The following is a 26806-nucleotide window of genomic DNA, read 5'->3' on the forward strand; positions in this document are numbered from 1 at the left end:
GATCACCAGAGTAGTCGTCGGGCGCATGGTGCTTTCATTCAGTTTTCGGTTTGTCCTGATGTTCCCTTTCACAACACCGAACGGTTTTGGCCTATGGCAAAAAAACGTGTGTCCCAATTTGTATAGGTGTCAACTTGGAGGGGGCGCTGTGGAGCCACTTTGTTTTGGGCGTGGCCAATTCGTCCACTTTCATACATTTTTTTGCCACCCAAATGTCTCAGCTCAGTTTTCAGCGACGTTTAGTGAGAAGAAAAGAAAAAAGAACCCACCCAAAAACATCCGGCTCGGGCCTAATAAATGAAAAGAGTTAAAAACATGTACTTTGACACATAAGCTTTAATATGAATGGCTTTAAGTTGAGACAAAATCAAACAGACATGAAGAGTCTGAACATTGGAGACGTCGCTCAAAGCGCCTCCTAGTGGTCATCAAGACAGTAACAATAACAGAACAGAGATATGCGTCTGAATGGAGGAGTTTCACAAACATTCAGTAAAAGCGCAGACTGAAGGAGCTCAGATCAGAAAATCCTCCTGGCTCCACTGGAAACACACCGTCCATGGAACAAGGAGGATTTATAACTTTTGTTTTTTCATTCAAGTGGTATCTCTTATTTATAAGGTGCATTTCACATTTCACTTTTTATGTGAAAACAAGAATAGATAATAGTGGGTTTTTGAAGTAGTCATAGCAATAACTATGGCAGAATATAAACACTTTATAAAGTCATATTTTAGACTAAACTTTAAAACTGTACCTTTTAGCTGCTTTCACATGATGTCACATCGTAAACCGTCTGTAGTTTAAAACTTCAAAATAAGAATCCATTTTCTTAAAGATTTCCTTCACAACAAGGTTTTTCTCGTATACATCTATTAAGCTATTAACTATTTATATTTATGTATTTGGTTTTGATAATACAAACAGTATTTAACAGCCTTTAAGGACACTGGTGGTTGTTGACTTGTTGGATGGTTTTTATGTGAATGTAGGAAAAGTTAATAATTTAAGTGACAGATGGATTGACTGTAAACTCTTTGGCCCAAACATGAATTAACCCTTTGTTTGGTTGATTCTGTCATTTTTATGGCAAATCTTCCAATGAACGCATTAGAACAGCTCACGGCTTTAGAGAATTCATTTGAACAGTCTAAGTGGCGCCCCCTTCAGTCTGTTTAAGGCATGTTATATATATATATTTTCATGGTATAAAACAAAAATGTCATATATTTGTAGGTTTCTCCAGCGATGACGCCAGGTTCACAGCACCACAGGGAGTCACATGACAGAGGCAGGTCACATGATGTTGCAGCAGCAGGTGGCGGGGTAGTCGGCGCTGACCTGGCGCTCGTTGCCGTAAACAAAAAAGGTGTAAGAGTTTCCCTTCCACTTGTACGAGGCTTTGGAGACGGGGATCAGCTCCACCGTCTGGCGCTGGAGAACAGGAGGACACAGGAGGTTAGGGGCAGGACTAAACTGAACAAACCGGGGAAGAACTGAGGATAAACCGGAGATAAAAGGGGGATGAACTGTCTTACAAAAAAGTTACAAAGTCAGAGAAAACATGAAAAACACGACAAAAAAGTGACGACAATGCAGCAAAATCACAAGGAAAAGTCTTAGATCAATTGGGTAGGTAGCTTTCAAATGAGGGGTTCCACTGGCCTATAAAAGCTCTCCAGGAAGAAATAAGATTTGCTGAACTGGAGAAAATGTGCCTGGTTAAGGCGGGGGTTAAGACATTAAATGAAAGACAAGAATGTCTCCTTCAAAATTATACTAAACACAGTGAAGTAGTAGTGGTAGCGGTAGCAGTAGTAGTAGTAGTACCTGCTGCAGGATCCTGGAGCTCTGGGCATACTTGCTCTGGTGATCTCGGACCATTCGCTCCGATGCCTCAGAGATCTCCGGGTTTGGGAATCCCACCAGAGGATACAGCTGTGACACACACACACACACAGAGTCAGGCAGGAGGCAGTGATGAGCAGATCTTTGGAACTAACACGTCACTAAAGAAAACCACACATTTAAACCTGGCTCTGTCCCTTATTTACCTTTCAGCGCTGAAAATATCAGTAACTTTTATGAATAAAACACCTTATTTCAATATGAAAACATGAAATGAAGGGAGAAAAACCTCACTTTTATACATGTCTACAGCAGACGTTTCAAAATGATTTTGATTTGATGATTTTTTCACCTCGTGGGAGATTGTCAGTTCATGATGAACAGCAGGGGCCCCAGAACACCAGCCTAAGGTACACCCATAGAGCAGCTCAGGGGTTTTGATACAGACACTACTTTTACGACTGGACCCACTCAGACGGAAACTATTAGCGGGAGCAATAGTAATGTGCAGTGCCATTATTTTTCCATTAGCGCCCCCTGCCCTGTCAGGACGATAGCCTTTGGTTTTGCAGCGGCAATTTCCGATCGACAAAACAAGCATCTTTACGAAATCCGTTCCGCTAATCCATTCCGGGCTCTGTTTTCTGAAATACTACACTGCTCAATCCAGTTTTTTATGAATCCTCACTGGCTCCTCTTGCTTTTAGAATGGACTTAGAAATGTTAATGCTTGATTTTAAATCCATCCATAGACTGGGGCCACTTTATCTCTCTGAATTATGCTTTAGAAATAAACCTGACCAGCAGTTGTATCCAGGGCTGGACTGGCCATTGGGAGAACCGGGACTTTTCCCGGTGGGCCGACGTGCTTTTGGGCCGGTCGGGCAAGTCAGATCGAGAGATAAGCCCATTGAACTAAACATAAGCCCCGTAATACCTTACACCGGCCCACAATTAGCGCCAAAATTGATTGGAATCTCTATCATTACATAGATGCAATTACACAATTCCTCCACTAGGGGGATGTGACACCTTTTATATCCTTTTGGTGGCGCTTTCTTGAGTTATGGTTCACAGATAATCTCGTATAATGAGCAATGGGCCTCTGGGACATAACACTCATGCCCCTCACATTGTGAATATGAGAGGAAATTGTTTATTGTAACTCCCTCCAGGACCCAGAGAACCTTAGACCTCTATTTTTTATACATTTTAGACAAATGTTTGCATAGAAGTGCATGCTGGGAGTTGTCAGGTGACTCCGTCTTGCCCCTCATTGTCATGCGCGCAGTTTGAAAATCTTCTAGTTTCCATCGAAAGGATTTACAATGTTTGGCCTTTTTGGGCCGTCTATTTTCACTCCCCTCTTCTCTAACTCCGTGTTGAGTTTTACCATTTCATTCACTAAATCTACAGTGGGATCATTTGGTTGGTTTTGGGAAGTTTATTTGTGTTGCAGTTGTGAGAGGAACTTCATTAACGAAACGCACATTTGAAGATTGTTTAGTATTTTTACAAAAGTTCCATCAAGTTGTAAATGACAAGATTAAAGTGAGTGCTGTGAGGGTTGCCTGGCCTGCCAGACACTCCTCCTTTCTGTTCAAAAGAAGAACCGTCTGGACAGATGTTTTCTTCTGCTCTTTCGTCTTTTAAATCATAAAAAAAAAAAAAATGTATTCCTAAAACCGGAGCAAGAAAGTGTTCCTCGTAAATAAGGACGTTTTTGGAAAGGCTTCCTGACACTTGTTGCTGCGACGTATCTAGCGTTGCTCTGATTGGTTGATGCCGTCTGTCAATCACGCCCACCGGGAAATTATTGAGACCATGCTGCTCCCAGACTATACTGTATGTCTTTGAAATATCTATGAAGAAGCATGTAGTTTGGGAGGCCAGGCCATTATGAGAGGTTAGCCTGAATTGGGCAGAAACAACACGCTGCTGTTGTCCTCAATTCGTAGCTTATACTTTTGTAGCTCAAGCCAAGGGCTTATTGTTTTGCTCATCACCTCGACTATTGCATTGAATGACTTTTTTTTTTTTTTTTAGAGGGCCAGTCTTGACCAAAAGTCCCGGGCCGATTTTTTCTGCCAGCCCAGCCCTGGTTGTATCGGTATAGTAGTAGTAGTAGTAATAGTGTGTAGTACCAGGTAGTTGTTATTCATGAACAGCTCATAGTAGTAGTAGTATTTTCAGTAGTAGTATTTTCAGTAGTATTTGTAGTAGTAGTGTAGGTACCAGGTACCATATTTTCCGGTCTATCTCTTGACTTATACTCAAGTGCGACTTGTATATAAAAATCTATAACTTCAAGTTTGTTATTTTCACACTGACAGCCGCTAGAGGGCGCTCTAGGCTTGTGCACCAGTATCTGCTACTCTTGTATCACTGAAGATAAAAAAGAGTGGTGAGGGAGCAGCACAAAGAAAAGAAAAGAAAGTTTGGAGTGAGCGAGGAACTTGTGAGGGACTGGCGAAAAGCGGAGGTGACTCTTACTACGATGAAAAAAACAAAAAAAGCTAATCAGGGGCTAAAAGCTAGACGGCCACAGCTAGAGGAACGAGTTTGCAAATGAGAGTTTGAACAACGTGCTGCCGGGAGAGGCTTGTAAGCAGTGCAGTTTCAACTCCAGGTCCAGGTAGTTGCCAAGGCTGGTGCGACTTATACTCCGGAGCGACTCGTAGTCCGGAAAATATGGTAGTTGTTGTTCTTGAAAAGCTCATTGCAGCTGCAATATCTGTAGTATGTGCAGTAGTACCTGTACTATTTGCAGTAGTATCTGTAGTATTTGCAGTAATAGTAGTAGTATTTGTTGTAGCAGTAGTTTAGTACCAGGTAGTTGTTGTTCTTGAACAGCTCCTTCCCGTGGACGCCCTGGAGGTCGCCTGCATTCAGGCCTGACTGCTGCTGCACCACCAAGTGGTCCTCCACGTTATTCTTCCTGCGAGTCAGGACAAAGACCACAGGATACTTCAGAATACTTTGATTAAATGTATCACTGGATACTTCTACTTAGAGTCATGTCTCTGTGACTAAAACCAGACGACTAGTGCGGTTCACTTGTTCATATTCAGTCAGATTTGAATGACTCTGGTAATGGTGGATGTTCAGCGGTGGTGGTGAGGTGCAGTTGTGGTGTGTTTTGGTGTCATGAGGAGGTGGTGCTTTGGTGTCATGTCGCGGTGAGGTTGTACCATTCCACTTTGAGGTTGATGAAGGCCAGCAGCTGCCTCTTTCCTTTGCAGATGTCACACTCTTTAGTTCCTCGGCCGTTGCACTTGTCACACCTGTGAGAGGAACAGGTGAGGAATGGGTGAGGAGCTGAACCAATATATACTTATATACACTTCATTTGTTTAAAGCATTTTGTGCACACTCCACACAGCTGTGGCCGAGTTTTAAAAAGTCCAGCTTGCAGAGGCTCACAGTTGCAATTGCAAAACTACAGACTGCAGATCTTATTCACTTCAACTTCAATTTGATTTGTTGCTGTATTATATTTGGGCGGCGTCTGGCATTATTCCGTTCATATGCACTTGTAACTCGATGTTACATCAGTTGCCTGATGATTCCTGAATGATGACATGTTGACCCAATGACTAAATCGAGTCTACCTGTGTGTAATCTAATGTCAGTTCAGATACAGCTGCTCTGTGATGGTCTCAGAGGTCTGTTAGAGACTATTGTGGAGCAGAAGCATCATGAAGTCCAAGAACACACCAGACAGGTCCAGGATGAAGTTATTGAGAAGTATAAAGCTGGGTTAGGTTAGAAAAAGATTTTCAAAGCTTTGTACATCTCTCAAAGTACAGTTAAATCCACCATCCAGGAATGGAAAGAGTCTGGAATCACTGCAAACCTGCCAAGACCCGGCCGTGGGGGTGCCCATACTTTTGCATACCACTGTATTAATAGTAGTAGTGTGTAGTTATAGGTATAGCATAGCAGTACTTATAGTAGTAATTTAGTACTGGTCTAGTAGTAGTAGTAGTAGTAGTGGTAGTAGCAGTAGCAGGAGCAGGAGCATTAGCAGTAGCAGCAGTAGCAGTAGTAGTAGTAGTAGTAGTAGTAGTAGCAGCAGTAGCAGGAGCAGTAGCAGTAGTAGTAGTAGTAGTAGCAGTAGCAGTAGCAGTAGCAGTAGCAGTAGCAGTAGCAGTAGTAGGAGCAGTAGCAGCAGTAGCAGCAGCAGGAGCAGTAGCAGTAGTAGTAGTAGTAGTAGTAGCAGTAGCAGCAGCAGTAGCAGTAGCAGTAGCAGCAGTAGCAGTAGTAGTAGTAGTAGTTTAGTAGTAGTAGTTACTAGTCGGTGCCGGTGTTATAATAGTAGTAGTAGTAGCAGTAGCAGTAGCAGTAGCAGTAGCAGCAGCAGTAGCAGCAGTAGTAGTAGTAGTAGTAGCAGTAGCAGTAGTAGCAGTAGCAGCATTAGTAGTAGTAGTAGTAGCAGTAGCAGTAGCAGCAGTAGTAGTTTAGTAGTAGTAGTTACTGGTCGGTGCCGTTGCAGCGGTGACAGTTCCCGGTGTTATAATAGCAGTAGTAGTAGCAGCAGTAGCAGTAGTAGTAGTAGTAGTAGTAGTAGTAGTAGCAGCAGCAGCAGCAGTAGCAGGAGCAGTAGCAGCAGTAGCAGTAGTAGCAGCAGCAGTAGTAGTAGTAGTAGTAGTAGTAGTAGTTTAGTAGTAGTAGCAGTAGTAGCAGTAGCAGGAGCAGTAGTAGTAGTAGCAGTAGCAGCAGTAGCAGTAGCAGTAGCAGCAGTAGCAGCAGTAGCAGTAGTAGTAGTAGTAGTAGTAGTCGCAGTAGCAGCAGCAGCAGTAGCAGCAGTAGTAGTAGTAGTAGTAGTAGTAGCAGCAGTAGCAGTAGCAGTAGCAGCAGTAGTAGTAGTAGTAGTAGTAGTAGTAGTAGTAGTAGCAGCAGTAGCAGGAGCAGTAGCAGTAGTAGTAGTAGTAGTAGCAGCAGTAGCAGTAGCAGTAGCAGCAGTAGCAGTAGTAGTAGTAGTAGCAGTAGCAGCAGTAGCAGTAGTAGTAGTAGTAGTAGCAGCAGTAGCAGTAGCAGTAGCAGCAGTAGCAGTAGTAGTAGTAGTAGTAGTAGCAGCAGTAGCAGTAGCAGTAGCAGCAGTAGCAGTAGTAGTAGTAGTAGTAGTAGTAGTAGTAGCAGCAGTAGCAGGAGCAGTAGCAGTAGTAGTAGTAGTAGTAGCAGTAGCAGTAGCAGTAGCAGTAGCAGTAGCAGTAGCAGTAGCAGTAGTAGGAGCAGTAGCAGCAGTAGCAGCAGCAGGAGCAGTAGCAGTAGTAGTAGTAGTAGTAGTAGCAGTAGCAGCAGCAGTAGCAGTAGCAGTAGCAGCAGTAGCAGTAGTAGTAGTAGTAGTTTAGTAGTAGTAGTTACTAGTCGGTGCCGGTGTTATAATAGTAGTAGTAGTAGCAGTAGCAGTAGCAGTAGCAGTAGCAGCAGCAGTAGCAGCAGTAGTAGTAGTAGTAGTAGCAGTAGCAGTAGTAGCAGTAGCAGCATTAGTAGTAGTAGTAGTAGCAGTAGCAGTAGCAGCAGTAGTAGTTTAGTAGTAGTAGTTACTGGTCGGTGCCGTTGCAGCGGTGACAGTTCCCGGTGTTATAATAGCAGTAGTAGTAGCAGCAGTAGCAGTAGTAGTAGTAGTAGTAGTAGTAGTAGTAGCAGCAGCAGCAGCAGTAGCAGGAGCAGTAGCAGCAGTAGCAGTAGTAGCAGCAGCAGTAGTAGTAGTAGTAGTAGTAGTAGTAGTAGTTTAGTAGTAGTAGCAGTAGTAGCAGTAGCAGGAGCAGTAGTAGTAGTAGCAGTAGCAGCAGTAGCAGTAGCAGTAGCAGCAGTAGCAGCAGTAGCAGTAGTAGTAGTAGTAGTAGTAGTCGCAGTAGCAGCAGCAGCAGTAGCAGCAGTAGTAGTAGTAGTAGTAGTAGTAGCAGCAGTAGCAGTAGCAGTAGCAGCAGTAGTAGTAGCAGTAGCAGCAGCAGCAGCAGCAGTAGCAGTAGCAGCAGTAGCAGCAGTAGCAGTAGTAGTAGTAGTAGTCGCAGTAGCAGCAGCAGCAGTAGCAGCAGCAGCAGTAGCAGCAGTAGTAGTTTAGTAGTAGTAGTTACTGTTCGGTGCCGGTGCCGTTGCAGCGGTGACAGTTCCCGTCGTCTTTGGTCCCGGCTCCGTTACAAACCCAACACGGCTTCTGTTTGTACAAAGAGGAGGGAGAGAGTTCAGTTTCAGCGTAAGACAGTCAGCGACCTGTGAGGGGGCGGGGCTTACCTTCCCGTCGCCGCGGCAGTCGTCACATGGCATTGTCCCCAGGGCGCGGCACTGGTAACACTCCTGAAACACAGACAGACTCAATACTTCAACAAGTCTTATTTTCTCCTCTTTACGGACCGTCTCTTTCATCTGTTACTAATGTGACTGAAGTAGCAGCGGACAAACCCAACTACCTAAGGGGTCAACAAAGTACTGCATATCGTACCAGTACTAGCTTTACATTTGGACTTGATTTATTTCCAACAATTCTAAATGTACAATATTTATATTAAGTCAGGACTCAGTGTGTTGTTCCAGGCGGAGGGAAAACGTAAAACAATGAACCAGAGCCACAGCAGACTCGGTCCAGTAGAGCTGCTTTGTAAGACAGAGCTAAAAGCACAAGGGATGTCCCGATCTGATATTTTGACACTTTATCAGATCGGTATCGGTCAGCATACAGTGTTTTTGTATTATTATATTTTTATATATACCATTACATATTATATAATGTACATAATCATATATTTTGTATATTAGATCCTAACATTGTAGACCTTTTGGATATTACAGTAGTTTCACCACTTGCTGTAAGCTCCAATACAGAACTGGAAAAAATGCGCTCAGGTAAAATAAGACATGTAAGAGGTTAAAGACAAAAAATTTAAAAATCCCCCTTCAATAGGTGGAAAAAAATCGCGAATAAAGGGCGTCTGGGCGAGGCGCCAGTCGGTCTGTATGAGGAGGATGGTTTTCAGTTTCTTCTAAAGCCTGTTCCAGCAGCTCCGGGGCTTTTTAAGGTGAATCAACTTTAAATGTCAAACACTGCATGACCTCAGGGAAGGCTGTGTGAGGCAGGTTTCCACCTGTCTCTGCCCCAGGGCGGCTCACGGCTGCAGAGCGAAGAGACGCTCCAATCTGTCGAGATTGGGATCTGAACATGAGTGACTTTTCCGGGGCTAAGAACAAATGCCAGAGCGGTGAAATACGGCAGATTGTTGAGCTTAAAGGAATAGGCCACCGTTTTTACATACAGAGATATGTTCTTACCTAACCTTAGACGAGTTAATATATCCCCGTCTGGTCTTTGTCCGTGCGCTCTGTCAGGCAAACGGAGCACATACGCAGCCTCTCCCACATGTCATATAGCTCCAAAAAAGCTCACGACAGAAGCTACCAAGCTCTTCCACGTGTTCCCTATTTAAATAAAGTTACGTGAAGTGTTTTCAAGCGAAGTATATTTACACAGAAATGTAACATGTCGATTTTATAAGCAGATAAAAAGGGGAACTATATTGTGAGGCGTAATGATACGAGGAGCAAAACGTCCGCGCAGTAACTCCTAAAGGTTATTGACGGAAGTGAGCGGGGGGAAGAGGAATACAATTCTGTAGCTGATGTTTTATGATGCAGACTTCGACTGTTCCGACTCCCTACATTTGGGGCTCGTGCCTCCCGCCCCCCCCTCCTGCCTTCAGCGGACACTTTCAGCCACGCACTGCCCCGCTGTACGGTCTCCCGCCCGGCTCGGAGCCTCGAAGGCCGGGCAGGATAGCTGACTGTTGCCCCTGCGGTCTGTGAGCTGTCCCAGGGAGACTATAGTAAAAAGCACTGACAGCCTCTGATTATCTCTCTGCCCAATACAACTTTATCGAGTCTGTGTTTTCACCGTGAGAACATCAGCCATGTCAATAAATAAATCTGTAGCCGAGCTGCTAACCCGCTCGCCCGGAGCTAACTAGCTCCTTAGCAGCGCATAGATCCGGTGAAAACAAGTATTATGCAATAATAACGTCAATGCAGCCGGTGACTATATAAAGCAGCCTTTGAGATGATCACACACTCGGGCTTGATGCATTAGTGGTTTATTGCAGACTTTTCATCAACAATGAGCTGTAGGCGATTGTAACAAGCTAACGGGGGTAACCTGGAACAACCATTGTCCACTGGCACAAAAAATAGTCCTTTTTCAGACATATGGGCTGGATATGTGCTTAAATACTAGGAAGATCCTTGTGTAGATCGTGTGTATAGCTATAGTTGAAGATCCAGAGGACATGGCAGTAACAAAGACGGACTAGTTAGAACCAAAACAGACGTTATTTTTCAGTCAAGAGCTCCTTCCTACGCTTCAGAACACATTCAAAATCACTCGCCCCTGACGTCTAAATCAATCAGTGGTTTTGTAAAGCCCAATGTCACAACAGGAGTCGCCTCACAGGGCTGCACAAACCATTAAGGCAATAAAACAGAACAGAAAAGTCTCCATCGCCTTCAGTCTGAATGCGGTTTGCAGCAACAGGAAGTGTGAACGGTGTCATTTTTATCACAGCGCCGCTCAGTGGATGAAATTTTGGGAGAGCAGAACGCCCGAATTGTAGGTGATTAGTGGTAAATTGGATCTGCTAAATACATTTAATATTTGAATTGATTTTTTTTTCCAGTTCAATTATTTTATTCAGGCCAAAATGATCAAACAGTAAGACATTCGACCAAAACCAGGATATAAACAGTTTCCTGGCCTCTCTTATTCACAAAAGCGCCGATTGACATTGTACTAAATGATCTGACACGAGACATGGCGCAGCTGCTCGCCCCGGAGGCCGCTCTGTCTGAGCTCAAATGTGGCGGTCAGAGACACTCGGCTCTGCTTTGTAGGCTCCCACCACCGAGGACGTCAACGAAGTGGACAAATGGAGGAAGGATCCTCGCGATTGAGAAACAGCCTCTATCTACCTTGATGGAGGAAGTGAAGGGCACTCTGATCTCTGTCGTCTGATCGGTGAAGTGGCTCGGGGGCGTGGCTGGCACCTCCCACGGCCGAGGGGCGGGCTGAGTGTAGAAGTCCGCCACTTCCCCTGTAAATCACACGGCATGGCCAATCAGAGAGGAGGAAGGGTTTCAACCGGCCAATCACACGCAATATCAGATTTACAAAGATCATAGGTCAAAGAAAAATAGAGGAAAATTGAATTTTTTTAATAAAATTTAGAAAATGTGAGTGAAAAATCTAGAAAATAATTCGAAAAAAGGGGGAATATGTTGGATTTTTTTTTTAAATAGTCGAGTTGGGGGGAGGATAAGAAACAATTAGGAAAGAATGGAGGAGAAATATAAGGAAGAAAAATAGGGCAAAACAAAAAAAGGGGGAAACTGTGGTTAAAATAACTGGGAAAGAATCGAGGGGAAAATGAGGAAAAAAAGGAGTTGGGGAAAAAATATGATGTTTTTTTTGGAGGGGAACAATGGGGGAAAAAAGCACCAAAAATATTTGTTTGCTGCACATTTTTTTACATTTCTGATGTCTGCAAAAACATGGCTTCCTCGTCGTTATCGAGAAAGTCCCAGAAATATTGAGACGTTTATTTTAGTCAATACAATAACTATTCGCTCATGCCAATCAGAGGAGAGAATCACTCAGCACAGGCAGGTCCAAAAGTGTGTATGGTTTCTTAACACTACAAACATGTACAATAGGGTCATCTCTGGGGCCGGGAAGAATGTGAAATGTCCATAACCAATAACTGAAGAGATAAAAGCAGTGAGCTTTACCGTTGTGGGGTTTTTGGGCCCATTCCGTGGATCTGAACTCAGTGAAGGTCTCCAGCCGATACTGCAACAACACACGCTTCATTAACACTTTATCAGCCATTAATAAACAACTCCTGCCTTTGTAAGTCTTTGTTTTACTAGAAATGAGTGTGAGGACGTCTGAAGCTAAAATTAAACTCTGAAGATTCGTGGCTGAAATGCAGGGAACTGTGAGAAAAGACTGTTCTGAGATTAGACGTCAGCTAATGGTAGAATGTTTTGACTCTGTGCTGTAGATAATGTTGTGGTCTGTGCGGTCGGGGGGGGGGGGGGCGATCAGTGAGGCAGCAGCTGCTGAAAACATCGGCTGTAACTTTAGATCTGCAGCTGCTGCGACGCCTTCAGCTGTTCCAGACTGACAAAGGCTGAAGGCTGAGGGGGTTTTACGAGGAGCAGCTCCATGTGCTGCTGAGGGGGAGGAGTCAGGAGAGTGGGAGGAGCTGTGAGGGGGGGGGGGCGGTAATTTCTTCCTAATTTCTTCTTTATTTTGTCCGAATTTCAAGCACATTTTTTGCCATGTGTGGATGGAGTGGTAGAAGCTGAGGGAGAGTAGGAGGAGCTGAGGGAGAGTGGGAGGAGCTGAGGGAGAGTGGGAGGAGCTGAGGGAGAGTGGGAAGAGCTGAGGGAGAGTGGGAGGAGCTGAGGGAGAGTGGGAGGAGCTGAGGGAGAGTGGGAGGAGCTAAGGGAGAGTGGGAGAGTACCGTACCCAGTAGGTCATTATGTTCTTGCACCCTGTAGGTAATTCCTGTACCCTATAGGTTATTATCTTCCTGTAGGTTATTATCTTCCTGTAGGTCATTATCTTCCTGTAGGTCATTATCTTCTCGTACCCTGTAGGTCATTATCTTCTCGTACCCTGTAGGTCATTATCTTCTCATACCCTGTAGGTCATTATCTTCCTGTAGGTCATTATCTTCTCGTACCCTGTAGGTCATTATCTTCTCGTACCCTGTAGGTCATTATCTTCTCATACCCTGTAGGCCATTATCTTCTCATACCCTGTAGGTCATTATCTTCTCATACCCTGTAGGTGTTAATCGGCTCCATGTTGGTGATGACTCCATCTTTGGCGGGGGCGGAGCTCCAGCAGCAGTGTCCAGCGGCGAAGCTTTTGAACGCCTCCTGAGCCTCCTCCTCCGAGATCGAAGGGATACTGTCCAGACAAACCGGAGAGGAAGAGTTAAATACAGAGTTATCATCGTTTTTACCACAGACAAGCGAGAATATGTTATTGCTCATCATCCTTATCGTTCTGAGTGACTTCATCTGCTGTCTTTATAAACCCCAAGTCTCTCGGACTCTCATGGACTGTTCCAAACTGTTCCAAACCTTTTAACCCCCACCTGCCCCGAGCACATTTTGGAATCACCCAAACCTAAAACTGAGAAGAAAATTAGGCTCAAACGACACAAAAAAAAGAGTCCAAAATTGAAAAAAAAAATAGCCACAAAAAAGAGATAAAAGTGCAGCAGAAACTGTGGCAAAAAGGTGACGAAAACGCAATAAAAAAGAACAAAATAGTGGCAACAACACGGCAACAATACACGGAAAAGATCAGTTTCAATCAGTTTTGTTGGTCTTATCTTTATAATAGGCTAAGCTCAAGTCAAGAAGCTTTTAGAGTTGGTAAACATCGAACTTGAGAAAGTGTGCTTGGTAAAACCGAGGGGTAAGAGGTGAAAGATTTTTTCCAGTTTGGCTTCTTCAAAAAGCTTCTTGCAAATAAGCGCCAAAATAGTGATGAAAACGAGACATAAACAGGGATGAAAATGTAACAAAAAAGTGACAAAAAAGCAACAAAGAAGCAACAAATACAAATTTTTAAAAAGGTGACAACGTGGTCGCAACGCTGTCTTAACTTTAAAGGTGCAGCCCATAGGAACTCTCCAGTCGAGAACATTTTAGCTTTGGGTAAAGCCAAACTGGAGAAAATGGGGCGTGTGTGTGAGCGTGCATGTGGGCGTGCATGTGGGCGTCCACGCACCTCCAGTCGTTCTGGCCGGGGCCGGGCTGGGGCGGGGCGATGGGCTCCGGAGGGACGGGCGGCGGCAGGTATCCTCCTGTTACACATGGGAGTAAAGTTACCTCTGCTCTGAATGGAGACAGAATCATGTGACTGACGGATCATGTGACTGACCTCCTCCGATGCCCTCGTATCCAGGCACGGTCCCGAACATGTCAGAAGGGGGCGCCGTGGGGTACACTGGAAAACAAGAGCAGGAGTGAGACACACTCATTGTCTGTGAAGTCTGGTATCTCAGTCAGGATCAGCTCATTTCTATGAAACGTGCTGTTGTTTTCTCCATTCATTCCCAGGGTTTGATCACAGTCCCATGTTCATTAAATATTGGTCACGTTATGTTAAAAAGTACAGAAATACTGTAAAAGTAACTGTATCTGAAGTGAATGATTTGAAGTGTTTGACAGAGGAAAATCCATGAACAAATGGAGCTAAAGTCTGAGCCTCCAATAAAACTGGAATAACATTTGAAAAACATATGGTCATTCACAATGATGAGAGTCATGAAATAACTCAAAAACGTGGAAAGATTTTGGTAAATTTGGGATAAAAAAAAAAAATCTGAACAAAAAAAAAAACCTGGGGAAATTATGCCCTTTTGTCATTTAAGTCGTTTTGAAGTTTCTTGTTTCACCTCAAATAAAGGATGCAAAAGAAATGAAATGGAAGGTAAAGGAATAAATAAACATTATTAATCTGTTTTATGGTTCTATGTGACAAATAATTTAGTATCTGTATCAGAAACAGAGTATCGTTAAAGGGATATTTCAGGATTTTTGACATAGGGCCTCATTTCCTAGAGTGTTGCTGATTTCTGGAGATATTTTTTTTTGTAATTCATGCAGTTCTTGTATTTGATCTATGGTATCAGCTAGCCTGCATTAAAAACAGTCTGACCCGCTCCACAGTGCGCCTGAGGCTGAGAGAATAATGTTTGGAATATAACTGACCTTGCATCACATGAATTACCGCATTTTGAGGGACTATTTTCTAGCAGATCACTCCGCCGCTGCGTAGCTTATACAACCACGAAGCTGATGCTGCTCAAATATAAGTTCTTTTAAATGAAAAATGGCTAAAATGACTCTATCGACACAGACATTTATATGGTTAGTCTGGTGTTATAAGTGATTTGCCTCAGGTGCTCTGTGGAGCGGGTCACACTGTTTTTAATGCAGGCTAGCTGATATCGTAGAAATACACTAGCCTTGCATTAGCCTAGCGAAACCCACGAAACTCTTCAAATATAAGAACTGCATGAATTACAAAAAAAACATCTCCAGAAATCAGCAACACTCTGGATAACTAGGAAATGAGGCCCTATGTCAAAAATCCTGAAATATCCCTTTAAAATAATAGATAATATGTTTTAAGGCTGTAAACCCCTCACTCATAGACTGTATATATAAATGGACAGCTTCTGCTCACTCCTCCCCGTTTACCATAATGACCACGGTCGTGGGGGAATTCATGGTGGATTTACAGATTCTCCCTGCCCAGCTCTGACGAAGCATGTTCCTAAAAAGGGCATAAGGGCGGGATCTTCACCGTAGACTCGGCCCTTGCGTGACGTGTAGCTCGCGCTGCTCCAATGCTAACAGTCCGGCCCTCTTTAAGTACGGGATTTCTATAATTGTTCTTACAAAACCAGCCTGGTTTCATATATTGTGACTAACCCAGCGTTATCTCAGGAGGAATATCTAGCCTAGTCTAGTGTTGAAAAAATTGACACCAGGCATTAAAGTTGTTTTTAAGGTGTCTAAAGTCCAATGCTTTTCAATGGGGGCCTAGCGGTTATATGGAGGTACTACAGCAATGGCGGAGCAATGGCGGCCCCCAGGGTCGTCAAAAAGCAGGGCAGCCAGCGGCCATTGCCCTCACCACACACGGGTTCTCCCTTAGGCCTGGTGTCACTGTGGGATTTCTGTGAAGATCTTTAGGTTCACATTGCAGACATGGGGATGGAAACATCGTGAGCTGCTCTCGTCTCCAAAAAGGAGACAATCGTAGCTACGACTAAAGTTTTCTCGTAGCAGTTTCAGCTTCAGAAGGCGAGTGTTTAGCTGAGACGAGCGCCACATGTTAATGTTTATTTTACAGGGAAAGTAAACATGGAGTCGGGCCCGGCCTGTGACTCTGCAGTGTGCACTGATGTGTTGATGGTCCACAAAGATCCTCTCTGCAGTGAGACAAGGCGACTACCCAATCAGAACGCAGAACACAATGCGCGTATGGCATTCACAAACTGTAAAAAAGTATGCAAAGCTCTACTAAAAATAAATCCGCGACTGTAGCGAGGGACCACTGTATATACATTACCCAGACCCTACATGTGTCACAGCTTTAGAGACCCCTGACTCAGGAGTAATCTGATTACAGCCAGTAATCCTGTTAGTCAAAGAGCGGCCTGGGGGCTTAAGGTGGCCCTCAGAGCAGTGTTTGAGCACAGAGAGTGGGTGAGAGTCAGTGTCACATAGGGCTGGGCGATATATCGATATTTAAGATATATCGATATATTTTTAAATGAGATATGGAATTGGACCATAACGTGTATATCAGATAAGTATTATGCAAAATTTACATCATGTTATTATGTCATTCCCTCATTAAAAACATGCCTGAAGTGTTGCCTTGGCACAGATAATGTCCGTCTTTTGAATCGTATGGGCTCCTGCAGATCCTAGTGTCGTCCATGGGGGTATAGTTAAAGATCCATAGGACATGGCAGATGCAAAGAGCGACTAGAGCCTCCAAACAACAGTTATTTTTCAGGCAAAAGCTCCTTAGCGTGCGGTGTGGAAGGTTCGTCTCCAAAGTCACTTTCCGGGTCAGACTCAGATCAAATCATATCCTGTGTGGCCATTGTTCACAAAGTGATAACGCGTAGCTCGTTTCCAACAATAACAATTAAAATGCACCGAAAATCTATCGTAGTTTGAATACGTGTGGAGACGAGCGGAGTGTTGTGATGATGCCACAGACAGCGTGTGGAGGGGGCGTGTCGGAAAGGGTCAGAGGTTCTTAAAGAGACAGAGGCCTATTTCAAGACATTCAATACAGCCATTTTGAGAGAGCAATTTTATACAAGGCAGTTATTCTAATTTACTGCATTTACAGACCAACAGAAGGTTTCGTCGTCATTGTAGTGAGTTATAGACTGGTGCTATGTGGCTGAAAAAAGCATAATACCCCCTCTTTAACAAAAAGAAACAGGTAATCTCGAGCTGATTTTTAAAAAAGTATTTCTTAAACTGAGCACTTTATGTTGTTACCTTTTTATATATAAATGCTGCCCTCAGATATAGAAGGACCTATTTTATTTTATAGGCTATTTTTATCCAAGATATTTTTTCATTTAAATGTGCACCTTACGGAGCTTTGTTATACAGTGTTTATGTTTACATTTCATAGAGAGTTTTCAATAAAGCTACTCGTATTTGGCTTTGACTTTGACACAGCTCTCACTTTGCGGAAAATAATATTGGGATATATATCGTATATCAATAAGCTAAATATATCGCCCAGCCCTAGTGTCACACAAAGGCTTTGGTCGCTTTGAGTTTCAGGGAACTTTAAGGAGACGCAACATTTAAAAAATCGAGACTGACTTTAATATTTGTAATAAAAATAATCTGTTTTCTGCTTAAAAACGACCGACATTTTGCACATTCTCCAACCTATTTTCTGCGACAAAATCTGAATGAGGTTTAAATGTGTGGTTTCATTTTGTGACATGTTCGTTACAAAGACTTTTAAAGAGGGATTTTGGATCTTGTCTAAAATAAGCTGTTTATCAGTGGAAGAGCAAGGACTGTCTGTTTAGTTTAGATGTTTAGAGCCGGAGCTGATCCAAGACCTGAAAGTTCAAACTGTGACTTGCCTGTAATGTCTCACTGTTGTTAAAAGATCAGAGCGACCGAGTGACTCCCAGTTACAACTCCCTGACATGTTTACACCGAAAACAGGAACTGAAACCAGAAAAACACCATTTCCCTGGAATCAACGAGACTCTGCCTGAAGCTGCAGCCGAGTCATGTTTCTGTGAGTAAACCCCCACGCCAAGACTAAAGGAAACAGACTAAAACTAAAGGAAAAACCAAAACAGACTAAAACTAAAGGGAAAAAAACGGCTTTTTCCTTTAGTCTTAGACTAGGACTAAAGGAAAAGTCCCTAATGAGGCTAAAACTGAGTAAGAACTAAACCTGAAGTGAAAGAAGGGACTGAAAACATGTGAACTTTAGTTTGAGGAACAAAATGTGTTGCAGGTTTTCTGTCATTTGAAGTAAGGTTGGAGATAAATGAAGTTCAGAGTCAGGTTTAAAAGTGTGGTTTTATTCTGTGACACATTAGTAGGGCCATGTGTGAGGCCATGTGTGAGGCTATGTGTGGCTATGTGAGGCTATGTGTGAGGCTATGTGTGAGGCTATGTGTGAGGCTATGTGTGAGGCTATGTGTGAGGCTGCGTGAGGCTATGTGAGGCTATGTGTGAGGCTATGTGTGAGGCTATGTGTGAGGCTATGAGTGAGGCTATGTGAGGCTATGTGAGGCTATGTGTGAGGCTATGTGAGGCTATGTGAGAGGCTATGTGTGAGGCTATGTGTGAGGCTGCGTGAGGCTGCGTGAGGCTATGTGTGAGGCTATGTGTGAGGCTATGTGTGAGGCTGCGTGAGGCTATGTGTGAGGCTATGTGTGAGGCTATGTGTGAGGCTATGTGTGAGGCTATGTGTGAGGCTATGTGTGAGGCTATGTGTGAGGCTATGTGTGAGGCTATGTGAGGCTATGTGTGAGGCTATGTGTGAGGCTATGTGTGAGGCTATGTGTGAGGCTATGTGAGGCTATGTGTGAGGCTGCGTGAGGCTATGTGTGAGGCTATGTGTGAGGCTATGTGTGAGGCTATGTGTGAGGCTATGTGTGAGGCTATGTGTGAGGCTATGTGTGAGGCTATGAGTGAGGCTATGCGTGAGGCTATGCGTGAGGCTATGTGTGAGGCTATGTGTGAGGCTATGAGTGAGGCTATGAGTGAGGCTATGTGAGGCTATGTGAGGCTATGTGAGGCTATGTGTGAGGCTATGTGTGAGGCTATGTGTGAGGCTATGTGTGAGGCTATGAGTGAGGCTATGTGTGAGGCTATGTGTGAGGCTATGTGAGGCTATGTGTGAGGCTATGTGTGAGGCTATGTGTGAGGCTATGTGTGAGGCTATGTGTGAGGCTATGTGAGGCTATGAGTGAGGCTAAGTGTGAGGCTATGTGTGAGGCTATGTGTGAGGCTATGTGTGAGGCTATGTGAGGCTATGAGTGAGGCTAAGTGTGAGGCTATGTGTGAGGCTATGTGTGAGGCTATGTGAGGCTATGTGTGAGGCTATGTGTGAGGCTATGTGAGGCTATGTGTGAGGCTATGTGTGAGGCTATGTGTGAGGCTATGTGTGAGGCTATGTGTGAGGCTATGTGTGAGGCTATGTGAGGCTATGTGAGGCTATGTGTGAGGCCATGTGAGGCTATGTGAGGCTATGTGAGGCTATGTGAGGCTATGTGAGGCTATGTGAGGCTATGTGTGAGGCTATGTGTGAGGCTATGTGTGAGGCTATGTGAGGCTATGTGAGGCTATGTGAGGCTATGTGTGAGGCTATGTGTGAGGCCATGTGTGAGGCTATGTGTGAGGCTATGTGTGAGGCTATGTGAGGCTATGTGTGAGGCTATGTGTGAGGCTATGTGTGAGGCTATGTGTGAGGCTATGTGTGAGGCTATGTGAGGCTATGTGAGGCTATGTGTGAGGCTATGTGAGGCTATGTGTGAGGCTATGTGAGGCTATGTGTGAGGCTATGTGAGGCTATGTGTGAGGCTATGTGTGAGGCTATGTGAGGCTATGTGTGAGGCTATGTGAGGCTATGTGTGAGGCTATGTGTGAGGCTATGTGTGAGGCTATGTGAGGCTATGTGAGAGGCTATGTGAGGCTATGTGTGAGGCTATGTGTGAGGCTATGTGTGAGGCTATGTGAGGCTATGTGAGGCTATGCGAGAGGCTATGTGTGAGGCTATGTGTGAGGCTATGTGTGAGGCTATGTGAGGCTATGTGAGGCTATGCGAGAGGCTATGTGTGAGACTATGTGAGGCTATGTGTGAGGCTATGCGTGAGGCTATGTGTGAGGCTATGTGAGGCTATGTGTGAGGCTATGTGAGGCTATGTGTGAGGCTATGTGTGAGGCTATGTGTGAGGCTATGTGTGAGGCTATGTGAGGCTATGTGAGGCTATGCGAGAGGCTATGTGTGAGGCTATGTGAGGCTATGTGTGAGGCTATGCGTGAGGCTATGTGTGAGGCTATGTGAGGCTATGTGTGAGGCTATGTGAGGCTATGTGTGAGGCTATGTGTGAGGCTATGTGTGAGGCTATGTGAGGCTATGTGAGGCTATGTGTGAGGCTATGTGAGGCTATGTGTGAGGCTATGTGTGAGGCTATGTGAGGCTATGTGTGAGGCTATGTGAGGCTATGTGTGAGGCTATGTGTGAGGCTATGTGAGGCTATGTGTGAGGCTATGTGAGGCTATGTGAGGCTATGTGTGAGGCTATGTGAGGCTATGTGTGAGGCTATGTGTGAGGCTATGTGAGGCTATGTGTGAGGCTATGTGTGAGGCTATGTGAGGCTATGTGTGAGGCTATGTGTGAGGCTATGTGAGGCTATGTGTGAGGCTATGTGAGGCTATGTGTGAGGCTATGTGAGGCTATGTGAGGCTATGTGTGAGGCTATGTGAGGCTATGTGTGAGGCTATGTGAGGCTATGTGAGAGGCTATGTGAGGCTATGTGAGGCTATGTGTGAGGCTATGCGTGAGGCTATGTGTGAGGCTATGTGTGAGGCTATGAGTGAGGCTATGTGAGGCTATGTGTGAGGCTATGTGAGGCTATGTGTGAGGCTATGTGTGAGGCTATGTGAGGCTATGTGTGAGGCTATGTGAGGCTATGTGTGAGGCTATGTGTGAGGCTATGTGAGGCTATGTGTGAGGCTATGTGAGGCTATGTGAGAGGCTATGTGAGGCTATGTGAGGCTATGTGTGAGGCTATGTGTGAGGCTATGTGAGGCTATGTGTGAGGCTATGTGAGGCTATGTGTGAGGCTATGTGTGAGGCTATGTGAGGCTATGTGTGAGGCTATGTGAGGCTATGTGTGAGGCTATGTGTGAGGCTATGTGAGGCTATGTGTGAGGCTATGTGAGGCTATGTGAGAGGCTATGTGAGGCTATGTGAGGCTATGTGTGAGGCTATGCGTGAGGCTATGTGTGAGGCTATGTGTGAGGCTATGAGTGAGGCTATGTGTGAGGCTATGTGAGGCTATGCGTGAGGCTATGAGTGAGGCTATGTGTGAGGCTATGTGTGAGGCTATGAGTGAGGCTATGTGTGAGGTTATGAGTGAGGCTATGTGTGAGGCTATGTGAGGCTATGCGTGAGGCTATGAGTGAGGCTATGAGTGAGGTTATGAGTGAGGCTATGTGTGAGGCTATGTGTGAGGCTATGCGTGAGGCTATGCGTGAGGCTATGTGTGAGGCTATGAGTGAGGCTATGTGTGAGGCTATGTGAGGCTATGCGTGAGGCTATGAGTGAGGCTATGAGTGAGGTTATGAGTGAGGCTATGTGTGAGGCTATGTGTGAGGCTATGTGAGGCTATGTGTGAGGCTATGTGTGAGGCTATGTGTGAGGCTATGTGTGAGGCTATGAGTGAGGCTATGAGTGAGGTTATGAGTGAGGCTATGTGTGAGGCTATGTGTGAGGCTATGAGTGAGGCTATGTGTGAGGCCATGTGAGGCTATGTGAGGCTATGTGAGGCTATGTGAGGCTATGTGTGAGGCCATGTGAGGCTATGTGTGAGGCTATGTGTGAGGCTATGTGTGAGGCTATGTGTGAGGCTATGTGTGAGGCTATGTGTGAGGCTATGTGTGAGGCTATGTGTGAGGCCATGTGAGGCTATGAGTGAGGCCTTGTGAGGCTATGCGTGAGGCCATGTGAGGCTATGTGTGAGGCTATGTGTGAGGCCATGTGAGGCTATGTGTGAGGCTATGCGTGAGGCTATGCGTGAGGCTATGTGTGAGGCTATGTGTGAGGCTATGCGTGAGGCTATGCGTGAGGCTATGCGTGAGGCTATGCGAGAGGCTATGTGTGAGGCTATGCGTGAGGCTATGCGTGAGGCTATGCGTGAGGCTATGTGTGAGGCTATGTGACAACTTGATCGGCGTGAGCTTCTTGTTTTCTTTCGGTCTTGTTTTAAGACAGATCCTGAACACATAAAAACAATTTAAACGCTATGCAAATACAGAGCCATTTCCGGCAGCGACCACCAAGCACAGGGGGGCTGGTGAAGGAAGCAGAGCAAGCTGAGCAACGGAAAGCGTTTTATTTGCTCTTGGTGTGAGCCCGGTGTTAGGCCGACTACAGAGAATAGAGCACCACACCCACACATGGCCAAGGGAATACTTTATATAAACGTTAGTGATAGGCCTAATCTTTGATGCTTTTGTCATGTATGTGGAAATGCATTGTAATAAACAATAGTCTGGCCGTTTTCAGTGCTGACAAATGATAGAAGTGTTTTATAATGCAGGTGACGGTACAATTTCAATTCCAACTTTAATGTTGTGTGTTCTGTAAAAGACTTTCCTTTCTGATTAACTCCTCTCTCCTCTCTGGACAGACACTAACATTATGTGAAGAGGCAAATGCCTGAATATATTATAGTCAATTTTCAAGGACAACATTGCTGACACGTTTTGAAACACCGCGTGTATCGATTGCTTTTTATGCCGTGTGCATTTAAACAGCTGGTTCTCAGATTGAAGACTTTAACAGGATGTTTCTCAGCCGTATTTGGACCGATTTAAACCATTTAAAAACTCAGAGAAATGTTAAAATCTCAACTGTTTTGATCTTTCAGCTGTTAGCTGTAAAACCGACTGTAACCCGCTGTAACCCTAACCCTAACCCCCTCGGATTAAAACAAGAAAGAAAAGAAACACAATAATATATGAAATGTCCAGATGTGACTTTTCACAAGTTTTTGATTTATTTCACTTCTGTCCATCACAGAGTTACCAAAATCACACATAAGGTGTGTTAGAGTGTCCAGTTTTGTAATTAGAAAACGCAAGTTTTTCTGTTTTAGGCACTCAATGTGTTCAATAAATGTCAAATGGCATTTGGTTTCTAAACTTTGGACTCATGACTGTTTTCTTTCTACACATTTTAAGATAAACATATTACTTATCATATCATAATTACTTATTGAATGGAGATACAAATCAGATCGGCACATGAGTATCCTGATACATATCGGATCGTGACAAAAGCCTGAATATTTGTATTACAGCGTCATCTAGGTCACAGCCTTTGTTGCTACACTTTAATACCAAACATGTCAGTACATGGGAATTATTAAGCGTGGGAAAGCCCCGGGAGCACAGCCATGCTGGAGGACATTTTATACACTTTCATACTTTTCCAAACATTTCCAAACATTTCCAAACGTTACCAAGTGTTTCCAATCTCTTTCAAACTCTTTCAAACTGCGGCAAACATTTCCCAAACTGTTGCAAACTCTTTCATACTTTCCCAAACTTTTCCAAAGTCTTCAAAATGTCTCTAAAATGTTCAAAACCTTTCCAAACTGTTGCAAAATGATGGAGTTACTTCCAGGGATAAAACATCAGAGAATAAACAAGGTAAAGAGAGAGTTTGGGATGTTGTTGTACAATTAAGACGTTCAGGAGGAAACTAGACACAAATCTCCACATTGTTTCCATCGACTGACCGCTTCCACCAAACTGCAGACTTTGACGCTTGTTTTTTGCAGCTGCTCCGCATAAGACTTTGATTTGATGGTAATTAGCTCCGCCCCTGTGAGTGCGGTCTGGGAGTCATTACGGTAAAAGCCTGAGCGTCTGCAGCAGGACGAGGAACTGACGCTGCACAACAACTACGTCTCTCACTGATAACTGTTTCAGGGCTACTAACCATTCCTTTGGTAAAGGATGAACCTGCAGGTTATTTTTCTGATGAATGGATGAACGTCTCAGCTGTGAAAGAAACATGAAGCTCAAGCGGCGCTCGAAAACCTGTCGATGGAGTAAACGTAAAATGAATGTTTGTCGGAGGCTCTTAGTGCTTTAAAAAGGCACTACAGTTAGGCCTGGGAGATACATCTTAATATTTGTGGGCCTTTCTCGAAAGGGATATTTTTGCAAACATCTGAAATATGTAAAAATGTGCTGCAAACACCTACATTCACTTTAGTTGATCTGGAAAAGATCATTGTGCTGAACAGACGACAAAAGGGCAGAAAAAAACTGTTTGTTTCCAAGTTTTTCCTCCACATTACTTTGGCATTGCAGATAAACTCGATATCGTAAATCCTTCCAAACAGCCGTTTCGATATCTTCTTGTAGACGACTTATCGCCCAACTCTAATTCCAGCTGACCCTGGTTTGCTCAAAGCTGCACATGAACACATTTGAAAGCTAAGAACCTCCAGAGTTCACTGACTGGGACTTCATCGCGGACAGGAGCCGGGACTTGAGGACGTACATTTCCACACGAGTTTACATTAAACTCACTTTTTGATTGGATCATTGTCCTGAGACTCGGACAGTTGGTCGTCGTCTCGTGATCGGAAGGTCGTGGGTTCGAATCCCAGCTCTCGCAAATGCACAGTCGTGTCCTTGGGCAAGACACTTCACCCTACTTGTCTCCAGTGTCTGTGTACACTGGGGTCATTCCGCCAAATCGGTGCCTTTTCCGCTTTAAAACCGCCCCAAAAAAAGTTGTTTTAAAAATTATTTCTCTTGATATTTTTTTAAATTGGGATGTTTAGGTGTACACAAATGTATGGGGCCATCTTAGTCTCTCTTTTAAGTTTTTTGAATGGATTTTTCCTATCTCTCTTCCTCAGAATAGTAACAGGAATGACAACATTTGACCAATTTGCCCATTTGCAGGCTAATGCTAATGCTAATGCTAATGCTAATGCTAATGCTAACTAGCACAGAGGCACAGGCTGTACCCACTGAAACTACATTTATTGTAGATATTGATGAAATAAGTTAGAATAGAAACATACTTGGATTTACACATAAAAAATTGGTACCATTGGATGATATTTGATATTTCCCCGCGTTTGTGGGGAAAAAAAGGGACAGTAAGAAGTGCCGCCTTTCCCGCTGTCCCTGAATGCATCTCCCACGCTGTCTCGCACCAAAACAACAGCGCGTGGTTCCAGCAGCTACACCACAGATAAGTTAAGGCTTATTTACAACTTAGACACGTAAAACAAGCGGCGGTGGGCGCGGGGCAGGTGGAGACAGGCCTGTTTTTCCAGCTGGAGCTGAGGACTGACCAGACGAGTGAGAATCATGGATAAAGAGGTTTAAGAGCAGCAAGTTCGACGACGGATCCTCAGAAGATCGAGTGCACAGTGAGTGTAGTGTTTTTATGTTTATTCTGTGGAGCAAAGTCAGCCTTTAATGTGCGGCTGTTGCACGGCCTCCAACAAACACTCTCTTTAAGTTTACTCCATCAAAATGTCCTCAAGCGGCGCCACTTAAGCTTTATGTGATAACAAAATAACATTTTCACACACCATTCACAGCCAACCCATGAATCGGTTTATCACAAAAATAATTGGTAGATTAATCGATTACCAAAATAATCGTTAGTTGCAGCGCAGCCCTAATCAAGACTTTCTCCTGTTCCTCCTTTCAAGAATTTTTTCAAAACCAGCAAAACCTTTTTTTCCAATATCAAACTGGTATCGATTAACGTCACCCAGCTCTAGCTATAATCAATTTGCTTTGGTTAAACATAAAGGTTTTACAAATGAAACAGATGTTGCCTACAAGAAAATGTGACTTTTAGCTGTTCTTTATTGAACCGTAAATCGATACAGTGATTATCGTGACGGCTCTCGACCGAACTTTGCTGCAGCGTAAAATAACTCTGAAATTAAGGTTTTTAAAAATGAATAATCTACATTCAAGCTATCCCGCCTGGCTTTAGTTTTCAGCAGATTTTATTCTTAGTTTCCGCCTCATTAACCGCCTTTACTTTAGTTTAGTCTCGTTTGAGTCACGGAAACACGATTTAGACTAAAATCATGATGATTTTATCGCAGCAGCGCAGGATACGATCTTTATCTAACACCGCGTCAGCAACACGATCACAACAAATCTGTTCCTCTTTTCATTTCCCAAGTTTCACAAACATTCCGTCAAGCAGAGGAACAGAGAAATTTGGACATGAGCAACTTTTTAGCAGAACATTTTGGACACAACCCGCAGCTGCAAGAGTTTAACCAAAACCTCTGCAAATATAATCTCTTTAATTACCCAAAAGAAACGGATTTAATGCTTTTAAACGCTTTTCAGTGTTGAAACAATCAGTGAAATCGGTTTGTTTTATGATTCATGGCAGTTTTCATCGCGCAGCCAAAGGATCTTTCAGTAAAATCGTAAAATAATCCGTGTTTTCCGTCTGGCGCGGGGCGGGTGGGTCTGTCTGTCTCTGGATCTGCAGAGTCAGACCCACGTTACACTTTGACCGAAAAACACGCGAAAACAAAAGAATAAAAACAATCAAAGGTGGATATTTACCTGAGTTGCTCATTTTGCTGCTGCGAGAGTCCGCGCTGAGGCTTTAACCGGGACTAAACCGGGACTAAACCGGGAAGGCGCTCCGACCAGGGCTGATCGGATCCCGTTAACCTGAGTGTTAATGATCCATGGCTCCGTGGAAGCAGCGGCCAGTCCGCACGCGCTGCTTCCGGGAGCTGCGTTTCACAATAAAACACTTTTGTTTTGAAATACCTGAACCCGTTATGCAGTTCTGACAAAAAAGCAACTTATGTTTGGTTAGTGCTAGATCGTCTGCTCCGGAGGGACAGTCTGCTGTGAAAACGTGAGATATCATGACACAAATTAAGGTTAGGGCCAGGGAAATGGTTAACCTCTTAACTCCCGCCTGAACCGAGAGGGTCTTTTTCCTCACGTCATCAGATTTTCTTTTCCAACATTTTTTTGTTGGGTGTTCAACTCATTTTTGCAACTTTTTTGTAATTTTTAATCAAATTTTTGTCATTTTTTCGTCCATTTTTAATCA

The 26806-nt window shown here is 44.1% G+C and overlaps 1 protein-coding gene across 1 annotated transcript; it reads right to left on the reverse strand.

Annotated features, from left to right (window-relative positions):
* Positions 1-339: 339 nt before the first annotated feature.
* LOC306962756 (protein SSUH2 homolog) lies at positions 340-26417 on the reverse strand. Its single transcript, XM_079556030.1, has 12 exons — positions 26302-26417; positions 13799-13864; positions 13646-13721; positions 12685-12814; positions 11623-11683; positions 10807-10928; positions 8089-8151; positions 7932-8011; positions 5040-5132; positions 4678-4786; positions 1831-1938; positions 340-1434 (listed from the first exon to the last, which is right to left on the reverse strand). Exons 1-12 carry the CDS (start codon positions 26312-26314, stop codon positions 1297-1299), a joined length of 1059 nt encoding a protein of 352 aa, XP_079412156.1. The 5' UTR covers positions 26315-26417; the 3' UTR covers positions 340-1296.
* Positions 26418-26806: the final 389 nt, after the last annotated feature.

The sequence above is a fragment of the Gobius niger genome (assembly GCF_951799975.1).
Source record: "Gobius niger genome assembly, chromosome: 5".
Classification (NCBI taxonomy): Eukaryota; Metazoa; Chordata; class Actinopteri; order Gobiiformes; family Gobiidae; genus Gobius; species Gobius niger.